Here is a 22,510-nt window from a genome sequence, read left to right as displayed (position 1 = left end):
GTGCTTAAACGCATTCATGCAAAGATGTATGAAACTGCCTGCTGGAGAGGGAAGCGTCGGTTTCAGTTCCTTGATGCTGTATTTTTCCACAAATATAATTTCTACTTCAACCTCAGTTTGACCCAGTTGTTTGCCGTTCTCTAGTGTGTTTTATGGACTTGAGCAACTTGCCCAGCAAGTACTGCAAAGAAAATGCATGTAGGAAGAGAGAGGGAAACAGACACAACATTTTTAATACTGTTTGATTAGTTTGTTAGGAGGGCTGAGCTAGCCAGGCGGTTTGAAGATAGTGAAATGAGTGTTTTCCTTCAGATGGTGTGTTTGTAATGCACATGAGCATAGTCTGCGGGCAGAAGGTGTTGCCTGGAAGCATGTTGCAGTGCAGTACAGTCGTACCTTGGAAGTCGAATGGAATCCATTCCAGAAGTGTGTTCGACTTCCAAAAGGTTCGAAAACCAAATTGCAGCTTCTGATTGGATGCAGGAAGGCCCTGCAGCCAATCAGAAGCCGGGGAAGCCCTGTTGGATGTTTGGCTTCCAAAAATAGTTCGCAAACCGGAACAGTTACTTCCGGGGTTGCGACATTCGGGAACTAAGCTGTTTTAAAACCAAGGTACAACTGTACTTGCTGCTCTCCTCTTATATTGTCCATGGTGTGTTTCAGTTTCAGAATTAACCTAACTATTCTGTCCATGGATCTCTTGCAGACAGACCGAGAAATTGGCCTGAAACCCGAACTCTAGGTGTAGTCCACTAGACAGAGATATGAGACCAAGCTCTAGATCTCAGAGGCAGGCACATACCGGTAGTCTAAGCTTTCTGCCACAACAGTGGTGGACTTTGGGCTTTCAAATTTCAGCGGTGGCCCTGGTCACGCTCCCTGAAATCCACCCCTGCCCACAGACCCTCTTGCTTTGGTCCAGGAGTGGCACAGACCTGTGTTCCTTGTGCCATTTACGGCACCCATGCCACAGATTAGCTACCAACTGTTATACAGTCACCTCCATTCATAATGTTTGAGTGTATTTTAATGTTTGTTGGAAGCCGCCCAGAGTGGCAGGGGAAGCCCAGCCAGATGGGGCGGGGTATAAATAATAATAATAAATAATAATAATAATAATAATAATAATTATTATTATTATTATTATTATTTAGCAAGTGAAATACACCTGGAGATGGGGGCATGGGAATTGTGACATTGGAAAGACCACACCGAGGCCATAGAAAATGTACCTCAAACATGATGATGACGATGACGAAGACATTGTCCAAAGCAATTGAAATGAAAGGCAAAAATACATTTTTCATGTTAACTCCTTATGCATCTCAAACTATCACATGCTTGGGGTGTTTGTGCATACAAACACAATATTTGAAAGGGGGGGAAGCAACAGTGAACACACTTTTTGCTATGGATGCAGCACTGGGGCCTGAAAGCACAGATCTTTTGGTGAAGTCATTCCCATTGCTCAGAAGAATGAACGATCTCAACATTGCCTTAGTCACCAGTGTATATTCCTCAGAATAGGAAATACTGTAAAAAGGACAGGAAACCCCACCTTGTAATTACATGAATGGACATGTGTTACTCAAGAAAACTCACAGATCTGCAGCAGCTCAGGTATTTCATCTCCCACCTCCTTCACGTTTAGCTGCTGGAAACTCCCATGCCTCAGTATTTTTGGATTCTAGACTCTGGTAGCTAAGCCACGTGCAATTACTGAAGAGCATTTATCCATGAAAGAGAAAAATAAGGCTGAGCTAAATCCACTTTCCCAACTTCTTCCCCTCTCTCAGTCACTGAAAACTTGACTTCTCTGCTTCCCATTTTTGGCATTCTGTCAGCCAAAAATGGTGCATACCGTAGGTATGTAACAAAGAGAGGATGCACAAATTGTAAACCCCCATCATGATGTCGTTCTTCACTGTATGACTGTTTCCTGTGCCTCACCTTATCAGCTGTGTCACTGATGGAAGTAAAGCTGGAAATCACTAGGCAGGAAAAATGTTTTAAAAGACTAATCTCAGAGGTGATGTCAATGAAAACTGGGGTGTCTGATAGATTCCAATAAATGCTTCTCTTAGGCTGCGCACACACCATACATTTAAAATACATTTTTAAATCCAAAAAAGATCCAGGGAACTGTAGAACCCCCTCACAGAGCTACAATTTCCACTACCCTTAACAAAATACAGTTCCCAGGATTCTTTGAGGAAACTATGCTTTAAATGTCTGGTGCATATTAAAAAGCACAAAAATATTCAACTGAAAATTATATTCTAAAGCAGGGACAGCAAATGCCATCATACAAACAAATAACCTGTCCAGCTTGAGAGACTTGCCTTGCCCCCCATGCTCTAATTCAGGGGCGGAGAATCTGCTGTTGTTGTCTTCTGACTCCCATCAAACCCAGCCAGCATCAGGGATGAAGGAAGCTGGAGTACAGCAACATCTGTTCCCCATCCCTCAACAACATGACACAATGGGTGGAGGGCATCAAGGGATTTACGTATTTCGTGTTTGTATTTTTATGTTGTGAACTGCCCTGTGATCTTCAGATGAAGGGCAGTATACACATCTAATAATAACAACAATGATCTGGTGGCCCTCTGGATGTCATGCTGGCTCAAGCTAAGTTGAGAGCCCAGCAACATCTGCAAGACCAAAGGTTCCCCTCCCTGATTTAATGCAAGGAGGAAAGAGATGCTTCCCTCCCATAACAGCTGTTCCCTCCAGCTCCCATCACCCTTGAGCAAAGGCCACACTGGGAGGAATCAATGAGGGCTGGAATCCAGCAACATCTGGGGAGACACAGGCTCCCTGTCCCTGTTCTTAAGGACCTAGCTTGATTCTCACAGTCCAAGCATTGGTTTATCTACGGTAGTTCCATGTTGCCTCTCCGGAGCTTTGAGCAGAGGTCTTTCCCAGTCCTGCTCCATAAGTGTTTTTCAAATGAAGATGTCGAACTGAACCTGGGAGCTTTGACCACCAATGCATCTGATCTGCCCCCTGAGCTATGGCCTCTCCTCCCTGCACACAAACTACTGCTTGCAGATGCAAATCCAAGGGAAGAATGAAGATGGATGCTTTGGAATCTGATGTCTACGATATCAGGCAGCGCTGGAGTTCCATCCCTGTTTCTTCAGATAATTCTCTTCCACGGGATGATGCATTTTGTGTTACTGGTTTTTGTCATCGCGATTCATTTCTTTTGATTGTTGGCCATTCTCCTGAGACCTTTCAATCGATCGAGCAGTTCTGTTACAAAGTTCTGAATCAAAATCCATTAAAACAAGGTTTTAATTCATACGGTTAACTCACCCTCCACCAAATTAAAAGTAGCTGGATCTTTACAACCTCCTGGCATGCTCCTCTTGCAAAGCATTAGGAAGCAGCTAAGCCATAATTAAAATACCTTTTCCCCACCCAAGGGGGCTAAAACAGGGTAAGATTAAAGTTTTCAGGTGATCAGGGTATTGTTTAGGGTTGTTGCTGTGGCTGAGAAGTTGTTATTGTATCTTTATTGCTAGGCCTTTATTAGGAATCATCAGCAGGTTTTTTAAAATTTTATTATAGTTTCATTAAAGTGAGATGTTTTCATTGGCATATTGCTTATTATATGACTATTTACATTTTGTTATGTTGTGTAATTGCTAGTGAATTATCTTATGTAAACTTTGATATTATAAGCTGCTTTGGGTATGGTTTTCCATGGATAAGTGGCATGCAAATAAACAATGGTGCAGTAGCTGTGTAGAAGAGGAAACTTGGTGGGTGTAGCTTCCTTAACTAGCTCGGAACAAGCAGCAATGTGAGTTTTCTACAGATTGCCATTTGCTCTGATTCAGAGGCAAAGAGCAAGTTTTAGCTACAAAAGCGGGGGGGGGGGGAGAGCGCTTGGACATGGCACCTTAAAGAACAGGTCTGTTCCTAGAAATACAGCACACACACAAAAGTCTGGATGAGCCTGCAGTTGACATGATAGACTTGCTGAAACTCCTCCTTTCAATCTACTTAAGATTCGGGAGCCGTGTCCTCGCTGGCCTGAGGCCAGCCTGTTTGACACAGTGGCTTTGGGGTGCAAGGAGAAAAGATGTCTTCTGTGCCATTATCAATTGCAAAGTTGTTTTGTAAAGTAAGTAAATAGCAAGTGCGGGGGCCCCAGTCTGGATGGGGATCTTGGCATGGCCCACATTGCAGTTCCAGTGTGGATCTATGTCCCCAGTCCCACTCTTTGCATTGGAATAGAAGCTCCCGTTCACACCAATGGAGCTTTTCTTTTAATGCAGATGGTCGCCCTTCCTCCTCTGTTACCCTACAAAGGGGTTTTTAGTTCACACTGGTTCTCCAGGCCAAATGAAGACATACTGTATAGCGCTGACACCCAGGTCTCATCTCCTCCCCTCTTCCTCTGCCCCAGGCTGGATCAGGACTGTAGCAGGGGCAAAAGGTTAAAGGCCCTCTCCCACCAGTACCAGGGTTCCAGTCTGGACTGGGGTCCCCATACTTGCTATGCACTTTGTGAAAAGCCATTCATGCAATGGAGATCTTAGCAAATAGGTGGGAGAAGAATCGTCATGTATTTTTTTAAAAAACAGGATCAACTACGAGACAGATTCAGACTGCAGGTGGCAACTCTTATGTCTGAATACTCATCTACATGAAAATAGTTCCTGCTTAGAAAGCAGGTATGCCGGGAAGAAGCATTCCAGCTTAGCCTATTTCCTGACACTCCGTTTTTTTGGCCTTTTTTTTTGTCTGGAGGAACATGTATTTGTTCATTTATTTGTTAAATGTATATCCTGGCCTCCCACCAAACACTGCTGCAGGCACCATTCAGCCATGTAAGCCTCCACTTGCCCTTTAGTAACTGAAGGCTGCTGCTGCTATTTTCTAACAGAATGAGAGGGATGCAGTCCTGAAGCTAGATCACATATTGCCTTTCATCCCGCTTGAGTTACACATCTAGAAGTCACCTTCCATGTGCTTATACACCGCTAGCTGTGCAGGTGGTGACCATTTTGCACGCGTCCAATTGTACCGAGTGATGGACTTTGTGTGTTACCTCTTGTAATCCTTCAAGCTAGCACCGTTATTGGTGGGTTTCACTTTTTACCCAGCCACATCCGAGTGCTATCTTATTGTTCACAAGGAAATCATTCACCAACCCTGCTTGTTTGTATACCTTTGAACAACTTCTACAAGGATTGGTCAAGTTACCATGGAGATCAGCAATGGTGAGTCAAGAAGTTCAACTGCTACTAGTTGTGGAGAGGGAAAATCTTGCCTCCTTCAGCTGTAGCACACAATATAGTTCAGAGTCCTATTTCAATAGATAACCCGATTGATTTCCCTTCCAAACATAATTACAGGGTGGTGGTATGCAGCTAAGTTTTCCTCTGAGTAGACCGATTGAAATGAATGCAAATCGGTGGTGCCCTTTGCATAACAACACACTTGCCTAGCCCATGTGTGGCTCTCTGCATGAGGGAGGGGTGTTAACCTTGAAGGGAAAGTTGATGATAGTGACTCCATGTATGGACCAACACAGGTAGAAGGAAGAGGAATGAATGTCACAAGAACTGAGCAGTTCTCTTAGGGCCAAACTGATTTCTGCCAGATATTAAACCTTATCAGGTTTCCCCTTTCTTAAGTACAGGTGTGTGTGTGTGTGTGTGTGTGTGTGTGTGTGTGTGATCCTTGCAAGGAAGGTCACACATCCCTTGTCTGATCAGAGCCAAAATCATCATGGGAATTTTTCCCCTTAAGCATTTTAGCTGCACAAGGAAGCCAATTTTGGCTCTGATTGCACTGGAGAGGGGAAAAATAAGCCCCCACTCTCTGTGTGCTAACTTCCCTGTAATAATCTCTTCCCCATGTGCCTGTAGTTAAGGAAAATGATACTAGATACATAGCTGCACCTTAAGAGTCGCATATAGTTTGAACATAAGAAAGCTGCCTTATAGCAAGTCAGGCCATTGTCCAGCTAGTTCAGCACTGTCTACCCTGGCTGGCTGTAGCTCTCCAGGCTTTCACACAGGGGAACATATCCAGACCAATCTGGAGGTGGTCCATCTTGGCCACCCACCACATTCAACCCTAGTAGTTTTGTGCTATTTGGAGAAAATAAGTGGCACTCCAGATTATCCAAATTTTGGCATTATCCAAACCTCTTGGTTGAGCCACAAACCGTTTTGGATAAAATAATTTATACCTGTGTAAGTATGGCTGGAAAATGAAAGCATGAGCAATGCACACTAAACAGAACTTCAAAACATCTGTAGAACTGGCTGTTCAGCTGTTTCTAGAGCAGAATACTGTGATATTAAAGCAGCACCAGTACTCCCCCCCCCCAGAAAAATAGGTGCCAGTATTCACCATGAAGTTGTTACAGTAAGTGCCTCAATTTTTAACAAGAAAAAAGAGGTGCCCGTACTGCGTACACTTGATTATTCCCTGGGGAAAAAAGCACTGACCATTGCTTTGCTTTATGCTCACCTCTGTAGGTCTGGAACACTCATGGAGAATTTCCTACAAGATAAGATAAAACATTTATGCATGTATTTGATTTATATATCTCTATATATCTTCCTCTATATTTTACCCCCAGAGACAAGGAAGCAAAATCTCTTTGGTTGGCAGCCAATAGAGCACAGGAAGCTGCCTTATAGCGAGTCAGATGATTGGTCCAACTAGCTCAGTATAGTCTACCCTGATTGGCAGTTCTCCAGGGTTTCAGGCAGGGGCCTCTCCCAGCCCTAACTGGAAATACTGGGGATTGAACCTGGGACTTTCTGTATGCAAAACAAATGCTCTCACACTGAGCCATGGCCTTTCGCTTATCTGCAATAGGAATATACTGTACCACACTGGGCCACATGAGCCAATAATCTGACTCTGTATTAAGCAGACTTGTATGTTTAAAACTGATGTACTTTATGGACAGTCTCTCATAACACTCCCAAGTCTGAAATGACCTGCCTGCTTTGAATCAATCTCAGAATTCAAGCACATGCAAAAACAGAGCTTGCACCCCATGCCACCCCACCTTGCAATTCCAGTTATTTAGTTGAGGAGGACTCCGTTTTCAGGCACCACATCAAAAAATGGGGCAGATTGTTTTGTCTCATTTACTCACACTGTGTTCAACAGTTCATGGAGAACCTCCTTTCATGATGACCAACATTGCAATGTTGGGGAAAGCCCCTTTGATCCTCACAAACCGTCTAAATAGGCAGTTAAAGGTGCCTCTGTCCAACCTGCAGTTTAGATTTCTGCTCCTCATTAGAGACGTCAAGGAGATCCTCAATGTCGATTTCTGGCTCTGGAGCGGCTGTGGCTTCTGTCTCCTCCTGCAACTGGAGCAGAATCACCAATGCTCAAATTACACAGGGGCTGCCCTTCATTGTTTTGGGGTTGCCCCCCTTCTCTATTGCTTTTAGAAGGCACTGGAACCATCATCTCTTTCCTCCCCACCCCAATCTCTAATCAGATGCCACCACCATCCTGCCTGGGCTTCTTCAGCTCCATCATGTCTACCCATCTGGTTGAAGCTGGCCAATTGGCCCCCGGCCAGGCATAGCTCTGTTTATTCAGGCAGAACCACTCCTGTTACGTCCCCAGGCAGGATCTTTCTTTAGCTAGTGCCTGGCCAACCCCTCTCCCTAGGCCCTCTGTTTGATCAGATACTTGCACCTGCCAATCAAGAGCCTCCTGCCATGCTCCAACAGCTCCAGTGGCCTAACAAGTGTCAATGAGACGTGACTTTAAGCACCTTTTTAAAAATTGCGGGCTCTTAACTAGCCACACCTTTCTTAGCAGCTGCAGGAGGACCCCAATCTGAATCGGGATTGTGGGGTGAGGGGGTTTCCCTGTGCTGTTTATCCCCTGAAAAAATTATCTACTCCAACCTCTCATTTCCACCCAGATCGAGCCATCTCTGAAGATCTTTTCGGTTATACTTGATGGTTAATTTGGGTGGAAATAATGAATTATTATTATAATTATAATTATAATTATTATTATGAATTTGGTGGCGATAATAAATACTGTAGCATCTCATATAGGACTGCTACCCAGGTCGGGTGATTCTGTTTCATTCAGGTGTATGCGTGTGCACACTTAATGAGGCACATAACACCTTCAGTTTTTGTTTCTTCATCTGACCCACCCGTTGCTACTCTGAAGGTAAATATACATAAATTTGATTGATTGAAGCATATTTACATGGTTGCCTCCTCTATCTTTCCAGGACCTCCACCAGTGACACACGCACACAGTCAGATTTCGGTTCCATGTTACACAGACGGGTCAGCAAATGTCTTTCTTGATTACTTAACAACCTCCTTTCAATAAGGTTGAATAATATCCTCACCTTTACCGGTACCTGCCTTTGAGAAGCGGGGATAAGGCTGCTGGAATGTAAAGCATCAGCAAAACTGTGTAGGGAAAACAACCTTTGGAATGGAGATAAGAGGGCAGGCAGGGCTTTTACATGCTGCCTGTACAGAAACAGGCTTGAAATACTCTTCTCAATGACCCCAATTGTGAAGGATAGCCCACAATTAGTTTGGTTGTTAATAAGCTCCCTCAACCTCCTTCACCCCCCCCCCCCGCAAAGGATCCCAATAGGTTAATTCCACCTTGATTGGCAGAATTGGCAATATTACAGATGCCACATAACACCCATTTGGCCTTTACAGTGATGCCTCGCAAGACGAATTTAATTCATTCCATGAGTCAATTCGTTTTGCGAAAAATTCGTCTTGCAAATCGCAGTTTCCCATAGGAATGCATTGAAATTTCTTTTTTTTTTTTTGCCCATAGGAACGCATTAATTAAATTTCACTGCATTCCTATGGGAAACCGTGATTTGCAAGACGGATTTTTCACAAAACGAATTCGTCTTGCAGGCCACCATCAGATCGCAAGACGCATTCATCTTGCGAAAAATTCGTCTTGCAGGGCATTCGTCTTGCGAGGTACCACTGTATAAGAACACAATAGTGTGTCAGCACCTACACTTTGGAACTCCCTGCCAATTGATATCAAGCAGCTATCTTCACTATATTTTTCTTGACACTTGTTAAAAACATTGTTTAGCCCACTCAGATGCTCAGAAATGCTGGTGTGAATTTTAATGTTTTAATACCGGCAGTTTAGCTTTTTGTATTGTCAGGAAAAAAAATACAATCAAATGGTGTATGCATTCCATGAAGCAAGCAAGCAACCAACCAACCTTATTTTAGGTAGAATCAAATTATTGAAGAGTCTTCCGGACTTAGAAATTTAGTAGTGCTATTGAAGGACCCTGCTGAGATCTCATTTCCGAGTATTGTGTTGAGTTTTTAGTTCCATAGTTCAAGAGCTGACTAGATGGAAGAGGACTCTACAAACATGGGTAAAGATCTCAGGTGTTTCCAGGTGTGGATAATTAATCAGGACACAATAATTGCTGTCCTGCTTTAGGCTACAAGTGGAATAGCAACTCTGTTTTCAAACTTATTGTCTTTAGGATTCAACGTGTACCCAGGTGGGTAGCCCCCCCCCCAGAAAAACAGCCTCAAATGCTGAGGTGTCCTGACCCATGACCTGGGAACCTTGCAGTGCATGGCTCAGATGAAGTTCAAGCTACTCATTAGAGGAAGAACAAACAGTGCCTTACTCTGGGCTAGCAGACACAATCCTGCCACCATCCTCTGACTTGCAGGGTGAGCCCCCTGCATTACTTCTGTCTCTCAAGCCTTGCAGATCCCAGAGACTACAAAATAAGGCAAGGGACCTTTACATAGCACGCAACCTCTTCCAGGGCTGTGGAACCTGCCAAACTTTAGGCCTGGTCAGCCTATACTGTATAAGGCTTCAGTTGGCTATAGCTCCCTGTTGTGACAGCTTCTCTTGTGGCTGTTTTAGAGGAAGGGGGGCTTTTGGAGCTGTCCAAGGTCCTGGATGCTCTCTGCTTGGCTTGTGACTAGACAGTGTCTTCAAGCCTCAAGTGCCCATAGATAGAACGGGGGCGGGGGGGAGATAATTTTCACTGGGGCAAGGGCATGGAGCAAAGGGTTAAATGTTCCCTCTTCCTCCTGCACTTGTTGCAGTCTTGATCATTGTTACCCCCTTTTTGGTCTGATGTATGGGGAGAGTAGAATAGAAATTGATATAAATGCAATGCTATTTGAGAAGGGAAGGGTTAAAGTAATTCATAGTTAGGAGAGATGGATCATAGGGAAGGAAATTGTTAGAGCAACTTATACAATCCATAACTTGTCCAACAACCTAATAAACAGCCTCATGACAGGTCATTTACCTCTTGGGAAATTGAGCTTTGGGAAAGGATGGAAGTTGAAGAGGATAATCATGGGAGGATGTTTTGAGAACGGCATCATGCAGATTCCCCATAAAAAGTGAGTGAACAGGGGGTAGGTGTTCCACAGAAAATGGCCAGTGTGAAAGTAGCCACAGAAAGTAAATGTGGATTCAATGATTCAAGTGAGTTTGGAAATGGAAAACATTTATTCAAGTTCCTGTTAAACAAAACTCATTGGGATGACTATGGACAGATTCTCAATCTCTCCAAGCTGATCATCTCCATACAGGGATGTTGTGAAATTTAAATGCCCTTGCAAATTGGGCAGGACACTCATGCTGTAACAAAAATGTCTGCAAATGTGACCTGAGGTTGGCAACATCAACCCTGCTGTGTGGGAATCCTTTGTAGACAAGCACAGTGTCTGGAGACATGCAGTCAAGTTGTGTATCTATAGCAATGACCCGAGGAGGAATGACCACTGGGAGAAGAAAAGCCATGGTGCATCTGCAACAGCACAACTTGACGCCTTTATTTGCCCCCGCTACAACAAAGCCTGTCTCTCCCGTATTGGTCTCTACAGCCCCAACAGGCACTGTAACTTTCCAACAGTTTGACTTCACACATACACCCAAGGCACACCCCTTCATTGTCTCCTGAGACAGACGGATGCCAATCAAAGCCAACCTTCCCCACCCCAGTCCACCCTGGATGTTTTAGATCAGGCATCTCCAAACTGCGGCCCTCCAGATGTTTTGGCCTACAGCTCCCATGATCCCCCTAGCTAACAGGACCAGTGGTCGGGGAAGATGGGAATTGTAGTCCAAAACATCTGGAGGGCTGAAGTTTGCGGGTGCCTGTTTTAGATTCCAGCTCCCAGCAGCCCCAGCCATCAGGACAATGGTCAGGGATGATAGGAGGGCACTAAGTTGGGGAAGGCTGCCTTAAATAAACAAAGCCAGTCTAAAATAACCAGAAATTCTGCAAGGTACCCAGACGCGCTCCAGACATTTTTAGAGATATCGGAAAATAAAAGGGAAACAGTTACCCATTCTTTCAACTTGCATACAGGACAACAAATGATGGTGTTTAGTTGCAGGAAGTAGATTTAAATTCAAGATTAGGACAAACTTCCTGATAATGAGAGCATTCCCAAAACTGAAAACACTACTTAAGAAGTTTGTGAGGTCTCCTGCTTAGAAATTTCCAAGGTAAGAATAGAAAGGTGTCTGCCAGGAATGCTTTTTGGATATAACATGTCTTTGCCTCAGGGTAGAGAGTTGGATGAGCTGATCCTTTCCAGGCAGATGCTTTGTGCCTCTACCATTAAGCCCCAATCTAATCTCACGCAGTAATCTCATGCAGAATGGGAGTGGGAGAATTTAACAAGTTAATGAGTGTGACAGTGAATCACGTTCCTTTATCACCAAAACAGATGTCCATTCCATTCCAAGCCATACATTGTGCTACAGACAGTCCTGGCGTAGGTAAAATTCTTTGGGCTTATGTGTGATGTCTTTATCCAGTCAAATAGTTACCCACCTGGTACTGATACAGCTCTTGCAACTGGGCATCAATCCACTCCTCCAGATCGAGCCATCTCTGAAGATCTTTTCGGTTATACTTGATGGTTAATTTGGCCAGCTTTCTGTGGGACGTTTCTTCTTCTGGTTTCTCTGGAGCATTAAAAGTGACCCGAGGAAGGCAACTTGGGCCCTGTGCTATGCTCACTAATTGTCCCACCTCCTCCGTACTCTCTGGGGACAACGCTCTCTCCTCCAGCATGTTTCTTCACCCTACCCTCCTCTTTCAAAAAATTGCCATTGATTATTTTCAAAAAGCAGAAGAAACTGCCTGTGCTGTCCCAGAGCAAGTCGCTAGATGAAAGCAAGAGAGAGAGAGAGAGAGAGAGAGAGAGAGAGAGAGAGAGAGAAGTCTCAGGAGAAGCAATCAATCAGCTGCTCTAGGAAAAAGCTGATTCGGTTTCACTGTTAGCGACACTGACAAAAGCAATGTGGGAGGGAGAGTAGTTGTAATAACATCTGTTGTTAGAAGAGGCTGAGCGATCATAGACCTGGCAGACAGAGTCCATTAATGTTTTATGCAATCCACTTCCTGGGGAGAATGAGCTAAGTGGGGATAATTGAGAGCGAGGAGAGGGAACGCAGGCAATATTACATTGCATGTTTCTGAAATACACCTCTCTGATGCATTTCTGATCAATACATTTTGTGCTTTAAATATACTATTTCCTTTTAATATTCTAACTCTAAAACCCTTACAGTAAGGAGGCCTCTTTTAGACACAGTATTTATTTATCTATCTGCTATCTATTGTTGTTGCTGCTGCTGTTGTTGTTTTATTAAATTTGTATACCACCATATACCCACAGGTCTCGGGGCAGTTCACAACAGAGAGAGAGAGAGAGTGCTGTGTTGCGTCAATATTGCCATAGAAAAGCACTTTACCCACACACACCTATTTATTTATTTATTTATTTAATTTGTGGCATTTCCTTGTAGGAAAAGGTAAAGGACCCCTCCACGGTTAAGTCCAGTCAAAGGCGACTCTGAGGTTTGGCACTCATCTCGCTTTTCAAGCCAAGGGAGCCGGCGTTTGTCCACAGACAGCTTTCTGGTTCATGTGACCAGCATGACTAAATGGCTTCTGGCGCAATGGGACACCGTGACGGAAACCAGAGTGCATGGAAACGCCATTTACCTTCCCACCACAATAGTACCTATTTATCTACTTGCACTGGTGTGCTTTTTGAACTGGTAGGTTGGCAGGAGCTGGGACAGAGCAGCAGGAGCTCACCCCGTCGCGTGGATTCGAACCGCCAACCTTCCAATCGACAAGCCCAAGAGGCTCAGTGGTTTAGACCACAGCGCCACCCATGTTCTTTAGCTGAAAGGAGCAGCTTACAAAAATCCACACCGAGGTAGTTCCTGTCCTCAGGTCTGTAATTTAAAAATACATGACACATGAGAGAAAAGGAATGGAAGGGAGGAGGGGTAAGTAAGCTTAAGGCCAAGTTCTTCATGTTCTTATAATGCAGTTCTATAGGTTATGGCTGTCCTCCCCTGGAAGCACTCTTCCCTCCCAGATCAGATCCAGAAGCTGAGCAGGTGACAATGTCCAGACCAGGAAGACCAAGCAGCTCCTGTTATAAAGGTCTTCCCGCAGAAAGATTACTTGATCTATACATCTTGCCCTTCCCAGACCAGAGGAGTGTGCTCAGAGATCCATGCCTCATAGACTCCGGGACTGAATTAAAGATTTGGATCTCTCTCCAAGAAGCTTCACTTGGGCTTGAGGCCTTAAGACTTGTCAGCCAGCAATAACGCCATTGCTTTGTAACAGAGCCTTAAAGTTACTACATGTGGGGGAGGAGGAGGTGAATTTCAGAAATAAAAATAATAAATTTCTCAAATACCGGTTTGAACCTAGTTTGAATACCTGGATAAGAAAGAAATTTTAAAAAACAAGTCCAGTTTGTATAAATGATTTCTGAATTAGACTCGATAGTGGAAACCAACAAAATCCCCTAAGTGATAGTTACTCTGTTTCAATGCACCATTTCATATTTTGGTACATGAAATTATACCTGAAACACAAAGTTGCAAATATTTTTTCAGTTGGCAACACCAATTTCACCAAAGTTTAATGTGACATTTCATATACTCTGCATGTGAAATTTTACCTCAAGTCTTTAGACTTGTTTACATCTCCTGTGACGGACTGGTTGCAGACCTTTCTCATAAAAGTTAACGTTTGTATAGGTCACTGTATTAAGCAAAGAAATAATAGGAGACATGTATAGACACATGTCTACAAAGTCCATTAAAGTCTTAGCCAGGATCCGCATTCCATCCAGGCAGAGAATGAAACATATTACAGTTGTTCCTCAGGCAGTTAGAAGAGAGATGTTTCTGTTCTGGAACCAATTAAACTACATCCTCTTCCAGTAGCCTCTTATCCATCCCTCTGTCAAAACTAACAACTGGTGCACACACTAAACAATTCAGAAGCCATTTCTACAAGGAGCCAAGCCGTTGTAATCTCTTCATGTCCTACTGCAGCCAGGGCCGGTGCTAGGGTTTTTTGCGCCCTAGGCGAGATCACCTTCTGGCGGCCTCCCCCCCCCCCGGCCAATCATATATCAAACACAGGGCGCCGGTCCCCCCAAGGGTGCCCCAGCAAGTGCAGTGAGCTGGGGAGCTGCACGGCCCCGCCGGCGGCCTCCCCCTACGGGACTGCAGGACACAGAAGCCCTCTTTGCTTCTTCTCCCCCCTCCCAACATTTCACACCACAATTTAACTTAGTCATGAACTGCCGAACTCTGGAAACCTTCCCCAAGTCTCCCTTTCCTGCGCCACCTCTCTGTCTTCCCTTAGGTCCACACCTCTTCCTCTTACCTTGGAGATTTGACACCCAACACATCTAAGGCAATTAAACTGGTGGGTGGAGACGGAGGAAAAGAAGGACAAACAAGCCAGTCCCTTTTCAGCTGCCTCTTAAAAAGGAAGTTAAAAGCTGTTTAGAAACAAGGCAATCAACAACTAGATGGAACAAGGTGAGAGTTTGCAGAGAGCAATCAGAGCCAAAAATTATTAGATAAGAGATTGCAGGCTGGAGATTGCCTCTTGCAGCAGACCATAAAGCATGCCCTGAACAACAGGAGTGATGTTGACAGGTTGCCCAGAGACACCTGGCATATCTAGGCAACCTGTCAGCATCATTTTTGTTGTCAAAGTAGTGGGCGTTTTACAGTTTGATCCAAAAGGCACTCTCTGACCTCTTTAAGTTTTATGTGAAAGGTCAGGTTGCCTTTGGCTGCAAATGGTCCCTGCAACTTGAGCATCCTTCCATCCTATTGTTGCCAATGTGGTGTAGTGGTTAAGAGCAGTAGACTTGTAATCTGGTGAACCGGGTTCACGTCTCCGCTCCTCCATATGCAGCTGCTGGGTGACCTTGGGCTAGTCACACTTCTCTGAAGTCTCTCAGCCCCACTCACCTCACAGAGTGTTTGTTGTGGGGGAGGAAGGGAAAGGAGAATGTTAGCCGCTTTGAGACTCCTTCGGGTAGTGATAAAGCGGGATATCAAATCCAAAATCCTCCTCCCCCCCCCTCCTCCTCCTCCTCTACCATGCCTTGTTTTTAGACAACTGGAATAATGGGAAGAGATGTCAAACCAAAATGAAAAAATGATCCAAAACAAAACCACTCCACTTCTCTGACTGGTGAGAAGACTTACTCAGATCTGCAGCCTATTTTCAGGGGCACTGGGGGAGCAAACCTTGGCTCCTCTTTTCTTCCATTAGTGGATACATTCCATGCATAAAAGCCTTTCTGTGAGCCTAACCCATAGCTGTCAAGTTTTCCCTTTTCTCACGAGGAAGCCTATTCAGCATAAGGGAATTTCCCTTAAAAAAAGGGAGAACTTGACAGCTGTGGCCTATCCTGGATTCTGCCCTTAAATTTTTAGTTAGAAGAAAAGAATATAAACAGATTGCTGCACATAAACTTCATGTGGGCCAGCGCTTAGCTCTGAGTCATATGTAAGAAATCAGTTCTTATGTAACCTACAGCATGTGGTATGCCATATTTGTATAATAACTATTATTGTACTAGACACACATCAGATCAATCCATCCATGCAGACTAATTGATCATTTTAGCGCTATAGATCCAAAAGCAGACATTTCTGCTGAGGCCAAAGATATTTCACAAACATGCTCAGTCAATGTATAATGCCAGAATCACATTAATCTCCCATCACCCAAATAATCTCCCATCACCCAATAATCTCCCATCACCCAAATGTATGACCAGAATGGAATGCACCATAGTCTGATTTATTTTAGCCTTATCTGAAAAGCGACAGATCCTGAACTATGAATGACAACTCTTTCGGTTAGAAGGAGCTCTGAAAAAATGCATCACTCTCCCTAGTAAATATCTGACCACTCATTGTCCAGCTGCTCCTATGCAGAATCTTTTGTATGCAAAATCACAGCATCAGATTAATTTGTGGTGAGTGATTTGTAGTTCCTTTAAAGCAGGCATCCCCAAACTTCGGCCCTCCAGATGTTTTGGACTACAGTTCCCATCGACCCTGACCACTGGTCCTGTTAGCTGGGGATCATGGGAGTTGTAGCCCAAAACATCTGGAGGGCCGCAGTTTGGGGATGCCTGCTTTAAAGGAATAAAGTCATGGAAGCAAAGTCCCAAGAATTTTGACATGAAGCCAGTCATTACATGTCTAGTAGCAAACATGCATGCCATTCTGGGGGCAGCAGGGGCGTAGTGAGGCTCCGCGACATTCAGGGCGGCAAATTGCCATGCCCCCGGGGGGCGCGGCATCGCTACGTAACGACGCATGCATCGCTATGTAATTACACGTGCGTGCTAGGTAGAGGGGGATCGCGTCCCCCCACAACTTCTAAACGGAGCAACCAGGCTCCAGGTAGATAGCCCACTGGTGTGGCGGGCACGGACACCTCACAACGCTCTGTTTAGAAGTCGCGGGCGCGCACGCGATTGCCCGCGACTTCACTATGCCCCTGCTGCCCCCAGAATGGCATGCATGTTTGCTACTAGCCAAATGTTTCCAGCAACTGACTGAGGCTGGAAACCCTGCTTAAGAAAGCTGGAGCCAGCTGGTTCTCATCAGGAGCAACTCCTGGCCCATAACAGTCTCTGCCAGGGATGTGCTGGGTGAAGCATCTTCGCCCCACACTTCCCTTTTGCAAAGGTAAGGTGGCTGACGGTGGGTGGGGGGTGGGGGGTGGCAGGCCGGGTCTGCCTGGCCGGGTTGGGGGGGGGACGTGTCACGCATGTGATGTCATGCACAAGCAATGGGCCCCTCAATGTTGGGTGCAACTAGACGCCTATGTTTCCACATACTCTAACTTGCAAGTTTTTTCGACCTTAAACACCCTAGTGAAGCGTATACATCCAGTACTAGAGCAAAGTACTGTAACTGTCAAGTTGAAGCATGCTTCAACAATAGCTGCAGTTTAAGTACACACTAAGCTCCTTGGAAATTAAGAATTTCCTTTGTTTGAAAGAGTGGTCCATATCATTCTAGAACATCTGGATTTAGATGGATCCTAATGTCCTGTACTCACATTTCCACACAGCACAAATGGATACTCTTTTTCAAAAGTGATGCTTAATGGCCTCCTGACTATGGGTCACAGAACATTCTTGTCAGTGACATAGAGAAACTGAGACTGCAAAAAGTAAATCCTACTTCTCAAGGGGCAGATATATCAATAGCTGGTAATTTAAATAAAACTACTATACGGCAATAGTATGAGAGGAATAGCTCAGCCAGTAGAGCATGAGACTCTTAATCTCAGGGTTGTGGGCTTGAGCCCAACAGGCAATATATTTTTGAATTGCAGGGACCTCTTCCAACTCTACAATTCCTTGTTTATATGATTCTATGAAATAAAGCAGTTGCTCTGTTTTCTAACCATTAGGCAAAACAATGCCTGTCTGAAGGACAGAGATCAATATGAGAAAGGCAGTGTTTTTGTCTGCTCTGGGCAGACAGTGTCCATGGAAAGTCATGCCAGTATTTATTCTTGATAAGAATTTGTGACCTTATGTGGAAACTGCAAACAAACAAAGAGTTAAGAGAAAAAGACAACACACAAATTAGTTGACCTTAGATAAGCCAGCATACTAGACATTCTGAAGCTGCCTATATTTATATTTATATTTTGGATTCTGTGTCAGTATGTTTTTCTTAGTGCCCCAGTATTACCAGCAGTGGTATTTTAGAAGAAACCACCTTTCATTTTTTTATTATTTAGAATGTTTATTATGTATTCATTATATTTCATAGACCACCCTTTAGTGCATCAGTAATATGCAGTTTTCAGCATATCAAACAGCTCAATTAGAAATACATTTAAATACTGTAAAACTATATATATATATATATATATATATATATATATATATATATATATATATATATATATATACTGGCTAGCTTTGTCCTGTTTGTTAGATTACAATGTCCGAGTGTAATTCTGATGCAGTCCCTAAGCTATCAGGTGTCTTATGTCACTATTTTCTAATGAGAGATAGCTGAATAAGCCTCTTGTTGTTGTTGTTGTTGTTGTTGTTGTTGTTGTTGTTGTTGTTGTTATTTTTACAGTAGTGCATTTCAATGGCATGAAAATGTTTTAACTGTGCACTATAAGCAATTATTTAAAGCAATAATAACCTTGGGCTCTGTCTGTCAATCTAACCTACATCATGAGATTTTTGTGGTGATAAAAAGGGAGGGGAGAATTATGCGCTCTATCCAGTGTTCACCTAGGAAAGAGCAAGACAAAACAAATTAATTGAACAAACTTTCTTCTTGCAATCTTTCTTTCCCTTTGGCTCAGGGAAGAAAAATTGTTCAATCCACTGTCTGGATTGCAATTGTCTCATACAAGTCAATGGGATAATGAAATTGACCAGATCGTAAGCAGTGTTTAGAGACCATCAATTTCACCACTAAGCAAAATGCTTTTTAAATTGAAAAGTAAGTGTTCAGCAGGACACTGCTGAATGGAAAAGGTATTAGCATTGCACCGATTTTTCCTTTTAAAGGGTTTCTTACGTATATACTTGAATATGCACTCGTCCTTTAACTAATTCTATCTGTGAATAGAGTTTCAAAAATGCTGAATGAGAGAGGATCAGTCTCATCACAACTGACAGGTGCCAATTGCAGCAAGTGCATGCAACAATTCTGGGTCCTAGTTTCAGCTCTTCCAGTCTCAGTTTAAACAACACTATGTGACTGATTGCAAAAAACTTTCCCCCACCAGCCCACTATGTTTCCATGCCTGGAAAGGAGGAGGAGGAGGAGGAGGAGGAGGAGGAGGAGGAGGAGGAGGAGGAGGAGGAGGAGGAGGAGGAGGAGGAGGAGGAGGAGGAGGAGGAGGAGGAGGAGGAGGAGGAGGAGGAGGAGGAGGAGGAGGAGGAGGAGGAGGAGGAGGAGGAGGAGGAGGAGGAGGAGGAGGAGGAGGAGGAGGGGGTGCTCTCTGGTATGGCCCCATAGCTATGTAGCATAGCAGTGTGGAAGACTGGCAGAGGAAGGATGGAGCAAATCGGTCCCTCGTTTACCAGCCTGCTCACTCACCTGCATGGAATTCCTTGTCGCCAATGTCAACCAGGTGAGCTAATAAATACAAGGCTGAGTTAGCAATTAATCTTTTGATTTATGTTTGATGGTTCTTAGTACATTGTTCTACTAGAATAAAAGACATGTTTAAATAAAATACAGGCATGCAAATATTACACATGCATGAATGTTTGCATGCACATGTCTTTAACTGCTGACAAGCTTGACAGAGATTTCTGAGTATCCATTTGTGCAGGATATCCTGTTGCTGGATTAGAAATCCCATAATCTATGACTCTGACCATTGACAATGCTGGCAGGGGCTGATGGGAATGGGAGTCCTATAGTATCTAGAGTAGGCATCCCCAAACTGCGGCCCTCCAGATGTTTTGGCCTACAACTCCCATGATCCCTAGTTAACAGGACCAGTGGTCGGGGAAGATGGGAATTGTAGTCCAAAACATCTGGCGGGCCGAAGTTTGGGGATGCCTGATCTAGAGGGCCACAGGTTCTCCACATTAGAGCAGAGAGATAAATAGATTTTACTGGCCTTGTGAATTTGGAAATGGCTGTTGTTGGAAGAAGGTAAGCAGAGACTCCAATACTAATTGAAATAGCCTGGTATTTCCTCAGAAGGTTACTGTGTAGCTGATTTAATCAAAATGGGTTTTATTCCTGCCCCCCACTGAAGAGTGTTAATAAAATGCAACTTTTCTCCTTATCCTTATTAAGGCTAATTGTGTAGTAGTTGACATAACTGCAGTAGGAAAAATAAAAGACACAGTCATTCCTGTTTTCACACATTCTGGCATTGGAAAGCAATACATAGTGGTTCTTCTGAATAAGTAACCACCCTTTTCTGGCAGGCGTTCCAGTGACATTAACAACTTCACAAGAAGCAGAGATTCAAATGTACAGCAACAGGCCTCCTCTGCATTACTAGATCATAATGCTGAGGTAAAGTTTCGCCTATTATACACTGAAAGAGATTGGCCCAATTCAAGGTGCTCATGTCCCAGGCCCCAAATATCTTGACCCAGGTCCCAAATATCTGAAAGACCTCTCCTTCCATATAGTCCTTCTCAGGTGTTAAGATCTGCAGAGGGGCCCCTCTTTGTTGTTCCACCAGCCTCAGAAACTCAGGGTGGTGGTGCTCCAGAAGAGAACATTCTCCATGGCTAGACTTAAGCTGCAAAATTCCCTCCCCACAAAGGTGCATCTGCCACCTTCATCATACAACTCACAGTGAACGCTGAAGATGCCCCTCTTTACCCTGCCTTTTGACCTTTGGGATGTATATTTTTAGGACCCAGCTTATTTCTGTAATTCTACGTTGTTTCAAACAGCTTTTAACATCGTGCTTTAATTGTTGGAACCCATTGTTGGAACCTCAGGGTTAAGGGCAGGAAAAAATAATTGGCAAGCCCAAGAGGCTGAGTGGTTTAGACCACAGCGCCACCCACTAGCTAGCCAGGTACCCCTTTTAACCACCCTTGGCACACAGGCTGCTTGACGGGTGACAAAAGCCAGAGCCTTCTTTTCCCTGACTTTTCAAACAATGTTGAAAGGGACCCAGGTGGCGCTGTGGTTAAACCACTGAGCCTAGGGCTTGCTGATCAGAAGGTCGGCGGTTCGAATCCCTGTGACGGGGTGAGCTCCCGTTCCTCGGTCCCAGCTCCTGCCAACCTAGCAGTTCGAAAGCACGTCAAAATGCAAGTAGATAAATAGGAACCGCTACAGCGGGAAGGTAAACGGTGTTTCCGTGTGCTGCTCTGGTTTGCCAGAAGCAGCTTTGTCATGCTGGCCACATGACCTGGAAACTATACGCCGGCTCCCTCGGCCAATAATGCGAGATGAGCGCGCAACCCCAGAGTCGGTCACGACTGGACCTGATGGTCAGGGGTCCCTTTACCTTTACCTTTACATCGAATCCAAATAAAGTCTCGAGACAAAAATCTGCAGAAACTGTTGACATCATTTTCCTGTTATAAGAGCCTGGGGCTGTTGGTACGGGGATGGGCAATGCCTTGAATCTTCTGCTGCATCACTCTCACAATCTGGGGGCTGCATTTCTCCTGCTACCACACTGCCATTCAGCTGAGAGTGGGGAGCGCCCCTAGCGCATGGCAGAGGATGGAGGGGTTTTCCAGGGTGGCTCATATCTGCCTTGCAGGCTCCCACCTGCTAGGATGCATCAACTCAGATTCTTCCCATTGTTAAGCTAAAGCAATGGAGAGAAAAGCGAGCTTTGGTCTCCAGCATCAAAAAAACTGGATCAAGATAAGTTTCATCTAGTCTAGGATTCTGTTTCTTGCAGTAGCTAACCAGGTGCCCTTGGAAAGCCCATAGAAACAGGACAATTAGGACAAGAGCCCCCTCCCCCTCTGCTGACTCACTCCAAATGCTGTTCAATGGAATTCTGACTCTGAATGCGAAACTACAGTTTAGTTATGTTGGCAATGAATCTAGGGGTTTACCCGTACTTCAGCAGAGCAGGCCCTACAGATGAAGAGGCAGGGGGAATTTTATTATCCCCACCCGCCTTTCCGAATCACAGACATGACCCAAAGTTGACTTTATCAGAACAAAGTGAAGGATACATCTCAGGCAGGTGTGACGAACCTTTCCCTTTTTGGATGTTGCTGGACTACAACTCCCATCATGCCTGGCCACTGGGGCTGATGGGTTTTGTAGTTCAGCAACATCTGGTGGGACGAAGATTCCTCACATCTGATCTGATGTCCTCTGGTCTGCAGCACACATCTAGCTCCTTAAAGGACTAATACACGGAACAAAGAATATGCTTTTCATGTGATCTTGCTTTTTAATTTTTTTTTAAAAAAATTACAGCCCACGCCAGGGAAACACATCTGATCTGCCATTATGGCAAGCTTTTAGGCACCTGTATATTCAGGATTTGGGTTGTTAACTTGGATTGTACAGTGGCATGATTTCTGGCATGTTGCTGGGTGGGCGGGAGCCTCTCCCAGTCTCACATTGAATGTAACTGATCTGTAGAAAAGACATCATGACCTGAAAAAAAGAGAGATCATGCACATACTTTTGT

The 22,510-nt window shown here is 44.4% G+C and overlaps 1 protein-coding gene across 2 annotated transcripts; it reads right to left on the bottom strand.

The window, feature by feature from the left end:
- Positions 1 to 1,225: 1,225 nt before the first annotated feature.
- On the bottom strand, positions 1,226 to 14,988 carry PPP1R14D (protein phosphatase 1 regulatory inhibitor subunit 14D). Of its 2 annotated transcripts, XM_088670768.1 has the most exons (5): positions 14,726 to 14,988; positions 11,849 to 12,183; positions 7,260 to 7,358; positions 6,499 to 6,531; positions 1,226 to 3,271 (listed from the first exon to the last, which is right to left on the bottom strand). In XM_088670768.1, the coding sequence occupies exons 2-5, from the start codon at positions 12,089 to 12,091 to the stop codon at positions 3,203 to 3,205; spliced, it is 444 nt and encodes a 147-aa protein (XP_088526894.1). In that variant the 5' UTR covers positions 12,092 to 12,183; positions 14,726 to 14,988; the 3' UTR covers positions 1,226 to 3,202. The 2 variants fall into 2 exon arrangements, with proteins under 2 accessions (XP_088526894.1, XP_034967282.3); XM_035111391.3 differs by lacking the exon at positions 14,726 to 14,988 and having other exon boundaries at positions 11,849 to 12,739.
- Positions 14,989 to 22,510: the final 7,522 nt, after the last annotated feature.

Source organism: Zootoca vivipara, chromosome 1, assembly GCF_965207765.1.
Source record: "Zootoca vivipara chromosome 1, rZooViv2.hap1.1, whole genome shotgun sequence".
Lineage (NCBI taxonomy): Eukaryota > Metazoa > Chordata > Lepidosauria > Squamata > Lacertidae > Zootoca > Zootoca vivipara.
Note: the sequence above shows the minus strand (reverse complement) of the source record. Positions and strands in the feature narration are given on the sequence as shown.